General features: G+C 37.6%; 1 protein-coding gene across 1 annotated transcript in view; it reads right to left on the reverse strand.

Moving 5' to 3' along the window:
* The window catches only part of LOC309569106 (Fc receptor-like protein 5), a gene marked incomplete at its 3' end in the record, with an annotated part of 45,923 nt that extends 40,841 nt beyond the window's left edge, over positions 1-5,082 (reverse strand). The window contains exon 1 of the mRNA XM_082274870.1: positions 4,990-5,082. Within this exon, the coding sequence (XP_082130996.1) occupies positions 4,990-5,044 (55 nt within the window). The 5' untranslated portion in view covers positions 5,045-5,082. The remainder of the gene's footprint in view (positions 1-4,989) is intronic.
* Positions 5,083-12,317: the final 7,235 nt, after the last annotated feature.

The raw sequence follows: 12,317 nt of genomic DNA on the forward strand, positions 1-12,317 counted from the left end.
CTCCCATGCTCACCTCCAGGACTTTTCCAGAGCCTCTCCAATCCTATGGAACTCCTTACCCTTATCTGTCCGATTATCTCCTACTCTATTAGCTTTTAGGCGATCACTGAAAACCCTCCTTTTCAGAGAAGCCTTTCCTACCCACACTTAACAAATATACCTCCATTTTCTCCATCAGCCCATCCTCCACGGTTATTGTCTTTTGTTTCACTTGACCCTCCCTTCTAGATTGTAAGCTCTAACGAGCAGGGCCCTCTAGTTCCTCCTGTTTTGAATTGTATTGTAACTGTATTGTCTTCCCTCACATTGTAAAGCGCTGCGCAAACTGTTGGCGCTATATTAATCCTGTATAATAATAATAATAAATAAATAATAATATATATATATTAAAAAAGAATAGCGCGCAAATGCAAAAGAAATTACTACCAAATCTGAAGAGAGTCCATAAATAAAAATGGGGGTTTGGTCCCACCATATGGCCATATCGTGCTCAAGCCCACTACTGCGTCAAAGTACCCCATTATCAGTGGGTCCTACACTATCCATGAAAAAGAGATGAATCCAGCCTTTCTAACCCTTGGAGATAACACTCCTTGCTGGGAAAAATGTGCAAATGCACTACAGGGGACTCCTCCTATATCCACTTGATGGTGGACACTGATTGAGTACAGGTGTGTGTGGGGGGTGGGGAGGGCTGCTCAACCTCGATAGTCTGGTCAGACCGAATACATAATAAACAGGCAAATTTTTTTTTCTAGATTGTAAGCTCTAACGAACAGGGCCCTCTAGTTCCTCCTGTTTTGAATTGTATTGTAACTGTATTGTCTTCCCTCACATTGTAAAGCGCTGCGCAAACTGTTGGCGTTATATTAATCCTGTATAATAATAATAATAAATAAATTATATATATATATATATATATATATATATAAAATTTTCGAGCTGGGACACCTCTGCTGTGTAACAAATTCTTTTAGAAAGGATTACATCTGATGTGGCACTCCTTTGCTTCCACCAGACATTCATCAAAAAAATTGGAGATGCAATCTCAAATTGTAGATATTTTGTTTTACTACATATCTTCATGCATTTACAGGTAAATATACGATTAACAAGAAAAAATACATAATAAAATGTGCACTTTTTATTAAGAAACCTTAAACCTGAAAAAACATTTTATATATATATATCTATCTATCTATCTATCTATATATATATATATATATATATATATATATATAAATATATATATAAATATATATTTATTTATTTTATATATATATATATATATATTTATTTATTTATTTATTTTATATATATATACACACATATCAAAAAAATTCGAGATGCAATCTCGAATTGTAGATATCTCATTTACTTCATATCTTCATGCATTTGCAGGTAAATATACATTTACAAGCAACTGCACAGTTTCAGACATGCATATGCTGCTTGATGAAGGACATATGCAGTCACTTGTAAATGTATATTTACCTGTAAATGCATGAAGATATGAAGTAAATGATATATCTACAATTCGAGATTGCATCTCAAATTTTTTTTTGAAATAAATAAATAAATAGATATATATATATATATATATATAAAAAATAAATAAATATATATACATATATATATATATATATATATATATATAAAATGTTTTTTCAGGTTTAAGGTTTCTTAATAAAAAGTGCACATTTTATTATGTATTTTTTCTTGTTAATCGTTTAAAGTAAACGAGATATCTACAATTTGGGATTGCATCTCCAATTCTTTTGATATATATAAAATGTTTTTTCAAATTTAAGGTTTCTTAATAAAAAGTGCATATTTTATTATGTATTTTTTCTTGTTTATAATTACATTAACATGATGTTTTTAGTTTAAAGGAGTGGTCAACAACCTACGGCCCTGGTACGGGATGCGGTTCTTTCTTACCTTTATATGGCCCCTGAGGTATCATTCCTGCCACTGACACCAACAATGTTGCATAATTCCTTCCACTGACAACAAACATGGGATACTATTCCTCCCAACGACACCAACTGTTTCTCCCCCTAAATACCTAAAAACTGGCCATTGTTTTCTCCCACTGGGCACAGTGCGGCCCCCCTAAAGTCTGGAGGTCAGTAAACTGGCTCTTAGAAAGTTTGGAGACCCCTTGTTGAAAGCATAGCAAAGGCATTAACCAATGAAATAAAGACTTTTAAAATAATGTTGTGCTTTTTTTGAAATGCGTCAGTAAAAAAAATAAGGAGCCAACGAATGAAAATGAAAAAAAAATAATAATAATAATAATTATCAAATGTAAAAGAATATAAATATTTTTTTTAACAGTTTTTTTTCTATACTTGCCGAAAAATAAATTGAATGCAGCCACCATATCTAAGGATTACTGCAACATATTACTTTTTTGTTTTTGAGTTTAGATGAGCTATAAATAGCAAAACATTTTTTACAATTCTGAGGTTGCTGGAGCTCACAATTTACCACAACTAAATGCACTGTACCAATGTTTTACAATTGTATGTATCTACAAAACCTCAATAAGGATGCCTTGAAGGAGTTTTTGCTCCTATTTACATTCATATGGTTGATTTTTTTTTTCTACAGCATATCCACTAATTTAATATAAGCAGAGGATTTTGTTGTGCCTACCCTAAAGAAAATTACTCAAAAATGGTGATCGTGATAAACCATCAAATCAATAAATAATTACGTATGATCAACAGAATAAAAAAATGTGCAAATATGCAAAATGTGCAAAAAGAGTCCCAAGTGAATATCTCAGTCTCTGAAATCTATAATCTTTATAATGTGATTTTCATTTCATCTTCTTCCAATATCTGCAGTGACTCCCGTTACCAACACACTCATGCATTCACCTATAGGTATGGACCTACAAAAAATCAGGTCACCTCTCTGGGACTACGCTCTAATTCACCTCCGCCAAACCTTCTCTCCACTCTTTTCTTCTGTAAACTCTAAGGGTGAGATAAACTGTATCCACATAAGTAGATGTATGGCCTTGGATCTCCCTGCAATTAAGCTCCCACAGCACAGGGTTCCTGTAGGTCACCATTTATTTATTTATGTATGTGGTTTGGTTGCGCGCTGTACCCCCCCCCCCCTTTTTAAAAATTATTCACGTTATTCACGTTTTTACGTTGCAGCTCACAGTTGGAATCCCCTTTATTCCAAACACAGCACATTGTTCACATACACTAATTTATTTATTATTCATTAGCGCAGATTAACACCAAATTTTTTCCACAAAAAAATGATTATGTATAGTTAAATACATAAATAGAAAAAAATTATATATATATATATATATATATATATATATATATATATATATATATATATGTATATGTATATATATATATATATATATATATATATATATACATATATATATATATATATATATATATATATATATATATATATATATATATATATAATTTTTTTTCTATTAATGTATCTAACTATATATAATTTTTTTTAAAATAAAAAAAATACATATATATATATATATATATGTGTGTATATATATATATATATATATATATATATATATATCTCCACATCTTCCATTGTAGCTGTATGTTTAGAATTTCTAAGGGAGATTAATAGTTTAAAGCAGCATTTCTCAACCAGAGTCCCTCCAGAGGTTGCTAGGTATTCCTTGAGCACTGAGCAACTTCTGCCTCTCAGATAAATTCCCATTGACAACATTTATCTTTTTTAGCTTTTTATAGGCGGGGGATTCTTCCTTTTGACCATCGCCCTAATGTACCATGAGCTATAGATATAGTCATTTTAAGCCGGGGTTCCCTGAGACCAGAAAGTTATTTCAAGGGATCGTCCATGGTAAAAAAAAAAAAATGTTAAGAAAGGCTGGTGTAAAGTTCTGCAATAATTAGAAGATGTCATTACAGTAATCCCCCGCTCCATCGCGGTTCAGTTTTTGCGGTCCCGGTAATTCGCGTTTTTTTTTTGTAATGTTATTTTACTATATAAATCATTAAAAATGAAATATTTTTGTGTTTTCCATAGCTCTTGCTCTGTCTCTTAGTATCTTTTATGTGTTTAAATGAGTTTCTATTGTTTTAAAAGTGTGTTTAAAGACCTTAAAATGCTTTTACACGTACAGTGACAGTAAAAAAAACATGCCTACAATGCATTTTAATAGGGTTTTTCTATTTCGCGGAATTTCACTTTTCGCGGCTGGGTCCGGAACGTAACCCCCGCAATGGAGGGGGGTTTACTGTAAAATTAATTTAAGTCAACGAGGAAGGCAAACATAAGGTGTTTTATTCACACTTTTAGGAGCACAGTGGGCTTTTAATGGTTCCTGTGGGGTAAGAAAGCTCAGTTCAACTATCCTGGCTCTGTTTTGTGCCAAAAAATGGCCCCCCATTAGGCTCATTACATTACTTTTTCCACAGAAAGAAAAAGACAGCCAAAAAAATAAAATAATAAGAAAAGTAACTGCACACAAATATCAATCACACACACTTAAAAAAGGAAAATAAAAACACAAATTCCATTAACCCTAGACTAAATAAAATAAATTACCTATAATACACCACTAAAAATAAATAAAAAATCTTACAATTAAAGAAAAAAAAAAAGCAATTTTTTTTTTCAATTAATTTAACTTGCAAAGTTCAGGGAGCAAAACTGAAACTTTTCACTTTATAAAAATGTTGAAATCTGCAGTTTTGAAAATCCCTCTGCCCACCCATATTTATCAATGAACAAAACCAAAAAATAAACCAAAAAAATGCTAACCTTCCACACGGTATTTGGCTTATATCTATCATAACCATCCTGGACCCCGAAAAAGACCAGACTCTACACTACGCATGAAATGTAAGACACGGAGCTCGGGAAATATTGGCAGGGACTCAACACTATGATGCATATGCTAAAAACAAAGAGAACCCAGGAAACATTGGAAAAATACTCCATACTTACAGATAATGATAGAAAACTGACATGGAACCCACAGTCTGCACATCACTCCAACCATTTCTGCAATCTTTCATGTGTAGGACAGCTATATAGAACTTAACACAAGATATGAAGACTATTTATAGCTGTCAGGGTAGGCGGAAGGAAACTCAAGTGACCACAGACTCTTCGATAATAAAAGAAGCATTTTAAGAACAACATAAGATCAAACCCTTTACACTTTGATTTGTGGCATCTCAAACTTTTATTTTTTGTTAAGGGCCAAAGCGATCTCCAGTTTTCACAATGATGCATGCAACTTAAGACCGAAGGGACACACAGAGCTTACTTATTATTAGAAGTAATGATCGACCGATATAGTTTTTTTAAAGCCGATACCGAAATTTGGCCATTGAATATCGGTATCGGCCGATATTTTTGTACATTTAAAAAAAAAAAAAATATTTTCTTGACAGGTACTGTTGTAGAGGGATCTGGGGGTCTAAAAGATCCCAAACCCCTCCTCTGCACTTAAAAGCATTCAAAACGCCAAGTTTGGCTGTTTTGAATGTTGTAATTTTTTTGAATTTGGCGCAGAGTACCCGGAAGTGATGTCGTGACATCACTTTCGGGTTTTTACATGGAGACCCGATCAGAGCCGAATGTGGCTTTGATTAGGTCTTCGGCGGCTGTGCAGGATGGTTGCCGGGGTCTCCTGGTGGGACGGGAGACCCGAGCAAGCCGCGGAAGGTGGCGGGAGGGGGGGACGTCCTCTCCCGCTCCTTGTAATGACAGCCGAGCAGCTTCTCAGCTGTATCGGTTGTCATTACAAGACAGCGGACCGTCGGCTATGGACGCCGGTACCTGGGTGATGCCTCTAGCTGCAGGTATCACTCCGGTACAGCACATTCCCGAAATATGGGCAATATTGGTAATGGTAACCTCAGGGGAAAGTGCATATCGGCCCCCGATATATCGGCATTGCTGATAATCGGTTGATCCCTAATTAGAAGCACTGGGGTTGATTTACTAAACCCTGTTCACTTTGTAAGAGAAGTTGAACTTTGTAAAGGAATTTTCCCTAGAGCTTATTAATTAAGGTGAAGCTCTGCTGACTTCCATCATCTAATCATATCCTAGCAAAAATGCTGTTTTTAAAAAAAAAATGTATTTCAGGTATTTATGTTCTTTGCCAATCAACATCTGCCTTGACACATTCAGTGGTGATTGGATTCAGGCAATTACATTATCCGTGTAGCCATAAATGTTTTTGGCACTCATTTTGATTGAGGAGGACACATGAATGAGTGGTGTGGTGAGACATCTTCAACATTGCAGAACTAATGTAGTTGCATGTGCTAACTGCTACAAGCCAACACTAATCTATATATCTGTCCAGTGTCATTACTGTGAGTGTCATCCAATGGCAGATGGAGGATTCTAGAGGGCACACTCTCCACACTGTGAGTGATACTGTGTGATACTGAATATAAAGTCAAATTTTGATTTAAAGCAACCCTGCCTAAAAAAGATCAAAATGGCAGGTCCCGGCAATATAATGGGCTATAGTACTCATGTCTCTGGTGGTCTGTGTCTCCTACAGTCTTCATTCTTTATACAAACCTGCAGCCTTGGTAGGGCTCTTCACCATTCAGCACTTTCAGGAGTGTCAGATGCCTGTGTCCCTCCACTGTACTCACTGCAGTAGTGATGGGGGGGTCAGAGGAAGGAACCAAGATGACATTGAAGAACACTGGCATCCAACCATCCCAAAAGTGTCAAACTCTGAAGCATCCAACGGGAGCTGCATTGCCTGAAAGGATGGGTAAGAAGGAGACATGGTCCACTGGAGAGGTGTGCACATTTTTTTCTTCTGTTGCAACGACCTAAACTGTTTAACTGTATGAATTTATTTTGGCTTGGTAATAGGGCATTTTTTTCCTGCCAGCAATATGAAAAAAGAAACATGAGTATTGGGTGGAGTTGGGCGTTATAGGTGTGAAAGGCATATACATCATACAGGCATTTTCTGTAATTTCCTGTCAGTTTGCCCTTTCAGGGCAAGGTAAAAAGTACACTTGACAGCCTGCCCCTTGAGTAGTAGATATTATTCATCAATATGCTCCTGTAAAATGTCCTGGGTTCTAGGACACACCCAGGTAAGATAACGTCTTTAGCTTCCCTACCTCAGCAGCTCAGAGAGACCACACCTAATGAGGCAAAGCATGCTAGCAGGGCAAGTGATCTGCAGCCAAGTGATTTGCCCTCCACTATCAAAAGTAGCAGTGGGTGTAGCACCCTCCTAGATAGGTTGCTAGTTAGGCTAGGATTCTTAAGAGTATATTTATTTATGGACTTTCTACACTCATTATTGCCATAAACAGTTTTATGATGTAGATATTATCAATTTGTTTTGGCACTACACCGTTTACTTATATGTTTTTTAGGTTTGCTGTACTACCTTTGTGTTAGCTGCCACTCACAAGCAACTGTTTGTGTTCTAAACTCTCTTACTTTACTTTTTACTTTTAGGAAATGTTTCTTAGTTAGTCTCAGTGGCGTATTTAGAATTTTTGCTGCCCTAGGCCTGACTAAACTTGTGCACCCCCTAATTTAAATATCACCCACCCCTTCCTGTAAAGGCCACACCCCTTCCTGTTTATGACCCGTCCTGTCATCTGTAAACCACAACCACAGTCTATCAGTGCAGCCTCATCAGCTCCCATAAGTACAGCCTCATTAGTGCCCATCAGTGCAGTTTATCAGTACCCACCATTGCCGCCTCATCAGTGGCCATTAAAGCAGCATATTAGTGCCCATCAGTACAGCCTATTAGCGCCCATCAGTGCAGCATATGAGTGCCCATCAGTGCCTGGGGGCAGAGGAGAGTATTTGGCTGCAGTGCCACACCTATTTGCATTGGCGGCCGTCGGGCCAGTTGTATTAAGTGTGGTTGGCGGCCTACGGTCTGTCCGAATTTCCTGACCGGCCAGTATTATCATACTGGTAGGTAGCAGTGTGACCGCTTTATGGGGGTACCAGACTGATTTGCCTCCTGGACCCTGCCCTCCTGCCCAATTCACCACATAAGACTGGCACTATACAAAAAGTGTAGCGCAAGCCGGCAGGGAACCTTTTCGTGCCGGGAGGAGGCTGTTTTTTTTTCCTGCAGGGTGCAGCTTTTTGCTGCCCCCCTGCAAAGTGCCGCCCTAGGCCTGGGCCTTGTTGGCCTAGGCCAAGATACAGCACTGGTTAGTCTTTCTGTTGTTAACGAGTCTTATAGAGACTGTGCTAAGCAAATTTATGTTACTCCGGTTGAGCTAAAGATGCTGTACAGTCCATGTTTGTGCATCTTTCATAATCTGTTTTGAATAATTTGGCAGGGTATGCATGCTCTTTGCCACTTTCCCTTTGGAGGTCTGGTTTGAAGAGCTCATGGGAAAAATGTCTGGCTGATATTGGAAGGAAGAATACAACTATCCAGGGACATTTGTGAGTACAGACTGGTGTGAGAGATCCCAATTACTGTGTGTGTTGGGGTTATCCCTCTTGCATCAGAGTCAGTTTGTGCTTAAAAGGGGCCCTCTATCATTCCATCAAAGATCCATTTGTCAGAATACCTGTAGTCTCTGTAATATAAGCGGAGCTTCCTGGTGTTCCAGCAAGTAGGCTGGATGTAGGTGGATCCCTTTATACCCCCTCCATCCCACTGATGTCAGACGTCAACACGAGATGAGGATGCAAATCAGAGGATCGTGTGTGCGCAGTGTGAGGCCCAGCTGCCCAGGTGCGTCATCCATTAGCCTGAAACCTCACCCATATGGACGTGGAAACACAAGGAGTCCACACCAACCCATCGCTCAGACAACTGAGGGGTGGGATGGGGAGGGGGAGATGTTTTGACATGGTGAGGCATGCAGTGGGACAGCAGGAGGAGAGGAGACCCCGCCTTCACACATACACAACACCCCCAGAAGGGCGGCACCCAGGTCAGCATCACCAAAGTGCCAGCTAGCCACAAGCCTGCATAATGCAGGCTCTGACATGCACCATTCATTGTGATAGCTTCCGCGGGCACTTCGGCTTCCATACGGGAACCCTAGGCTCTGCAGACAGTCTCTACCACCGTGTGGCAAGTCCCTCGTGACAGACTGTGTACATATTGAGTAAAAAGAGGTTAATGGCAAATGTATGATGTTTAGATGGGAACTCTGCAAGGAAGATCCGCCCAGCTTAATCACACATAAAATGGCAAATACAAATGTTCTTAAGAATATGACAGACACCATATAAATTACAAATGTATTACGACATTGACCATTGATACACAGAAGATAGTTAGAGTCCCATTTCCTCAGTGTACAAAATTTTTTTTTTTCCAAGGATATTCAAGGTAGAATAGAATGGACAGTCTGTACTAAAATAGATAGGGAAGGGAGAAGATGAGAATACTGACATCTCCTATATGGAGTAAACTCTAGGGTTAATATTCACAGGAAGGGTTTGTAACGAATTCCTTAATTTGATGCAGGATATTTGGTAGCCTGTAAAGAATATATCCACCGGGTCTCAATTTGTAATAATCTCCTATCCATATCACGCCCCCCGTTCATGTGCCAGAACATGTTCTAACGCACAGAAACCATAAGACTTAATGTCAAATTGATGGTAAAGTCCTATGTACCTGCTGATGGGTGTTTCCATCTTTTTATTAGTAATCAGGGATACTTGGTCCCTGATTCTTTTGAAGAAAGGACGCTTGGTTTTCCCTCTATAGAACGCATTGCATTGACATTTCTATGTTTTGGTGTCCGTAGTGAGTTATTGGGAAGCAAGATATCCCTGCCCTTCATAACGAGGGGACATAATTACATCTACCACAGGGAAAAGACCCCATTACTGAGGTTCCCCTATGTACATTGGTTGAATGATGGCTTGAAACGAGACTATCCCTAAGTTATTTGCAGCACTTTGTAAGTTATTTCCGGATACGGTTTGATGTATTTTTGGATCTTTTGATCCGAAGTCAGAAGATACCAAAATTTATTGTATATATGTATGCATATATATATATATATATATATATATATATATATATATATATATTGTAAATTAACCTTTTGATGTTGTCTACTGTATCTGGTTACAATTCTAGCTGTAGTACATTGTGTAGTTCTCTTGGGCTTATAGATAAGGAATATTCTATCCTGAGCCTTAACTCTATTAAAGGCTTTCTTTAGACTAGTTTTACTGTAACCCTGTTCTAGTAAACGTTTTTGTAGGGCATTAGCCTCTCTCTGGAAATCCATATCTGTAGTACAATTTTGTTTTATCCTCAAAAACTGGCTATAAGGAATACTTCAAACTAAGGGCTTAGGATATGAGCTTGTCCCATGTAGTACCGTATTGCCCACTGATGGTTTTCTATATAATGTGGAACAAAGAAGACCCATCTCATTGACATAAATCTCCACATTAAGGAAGGTAATCCTCTCTTAGTGGAAGTTTTTGGTGAATTTCAGAATGTATTACACTGCAAATATGTCAAAAATGATATTAAGTCCTTTCTTGATCCTGCCCATATCATAAAAATATCATCTATATAGTGATGCCATGATACTAAATTGTTCAGTGCTTCCACTTGTTTAACATCAGAGAAGAGCTCATGCTCCCACCCCTCTAGATACAGGTTTGCATATGAAGGAGCACATCTAGTTCCCATTGCAACACCCTCCACCTGGAAGAAGTGGGAGCTTTGAACTTATGTGGTTTGTGATCTGAGAATAAGTCAATTCTCTTATTACTTGCCTTCCTTCTTCTCCTTTTTTTTACATATAGATTTGGAATGAAAAAGGAATTAATGCATAGTGTTTGGCGTACCTTGAAATCTGAGTAAAGTGATTACATCCAATTGAGCAGCAATTAGAGTGCCATCTAGTGGAGGTTACATTATAGGTTTACCTCTATAACATGTAAGTGAACCATATAAGCTAAATTATGAACAAATTGTGAGTTATACGTTTTTTTTTTAAATGCCTTTAGACCTTGTTTGATGCAACGCTGTTGTCGATGCAGGTTTAACTGTTAGATTGCTGGCCGTTTACCCCCTCTGTGGGAGACCCATTTTGCAGACTTTCCCTGAATTCCACTGGTATCTGTAGCCCTGGGTGACAGACTCAATCCCACTTCCAAACTGACTACATTGCGCTGTACAGGTATACAGGTATGGAGCTATTATTTAGGAACCTCTGCAGGGTTGATTAGCTCAGCCTTTTGTGTTTTCTTTTTTTTTTTTGTTTTTGTTTTTGTTTTTTTTTTGGATCGCCACAACACTTTAGTTATGTATATATTTGATGTTCATTATTATTTTTCATTTATTCAGTAGTGTAATTTTTTCACACATTTCCCTGAAGAAGCCGTTATGCCGAAACCGGTTGGAAACAAAGCCGCAGTGAATAATACTACTTTTTATACATGGAATATTTGGCGGTATAAAATGATTTTATAGACTTTTTTTGACAAATAAATGTTTTAACTTTTAAAATAAGAACTTTGTGTTGTCATGTGTCTGAGCACCTCAAAAGTTGCGTATTCCACACCCCTTTTAAGCTATAGAATTTTGGATTGTGCTCATAGCTTATTTTTGGTCCCATCCACAATAACCTATATACCTATAGAGCTATGTGCTAAGCAACTTTATGTTATCCTGGTTGAGCTACAAATACAGTCCATGTTTGTGCATCTTTCATAATCTGTTTTGTATTATTCGGCAGGATATGCATGCTCTTTGCCATCCTAAACCTGTTTTGCATTATTGCTTCTAACTTTGCACCTCTTTAGTAAACTGCAATTACAGTTACTCCCTGTCTGATCTTTTGGCTGATTACTTATTTTGTTAAACTACTAATAAACTTATATACTAATGAACAAAATTAATTTGAGACATTGAGAATGGTGCTTGGTAGCTGAAGTGCAATGTTTGAACACCTTATTTGTTGGTGCTGGAGGTCAGATGTGCAGACCATGTGACTGGAGATTAGGTAGAGTAGTGGTTAGCGACTCAGTGAATTTAGGTAATGGAAAATATAACCACAGCTTTCTATTTCCATTTTCAAACACTCTAACGCTAATTTTGCTCAGGTAGCAGAGTAAACTTACTAAAAATGTTAGACATTGCAAAAAAATGTTTATTTTTCTTGTCAACAAAAGCTTGAAGCAGTTTCTATCGGCATTGTTTCTATGGTATTGGTGCTGCATGATATCCACGCAGTATCTGTATGAATTTGATGCAGAAGCTACCAGTTCAGGACAAGCCAGATAGCTAGCATAAAGGTGGTTGACAGTTCGTGGAG

Source organism: Pelophylax lessonae (genome assembly GCF_965119305.1).
Source record: "Pelophylax lessonae genome assembly, chromosome: 13".
In the NCBI taxonomy this organism is placed as follows: Eukaryota; Metazoa; Chordata; class Amphibia; order Anura; family Ranidae; genus Pelophylax; species Pelophylax lessonae.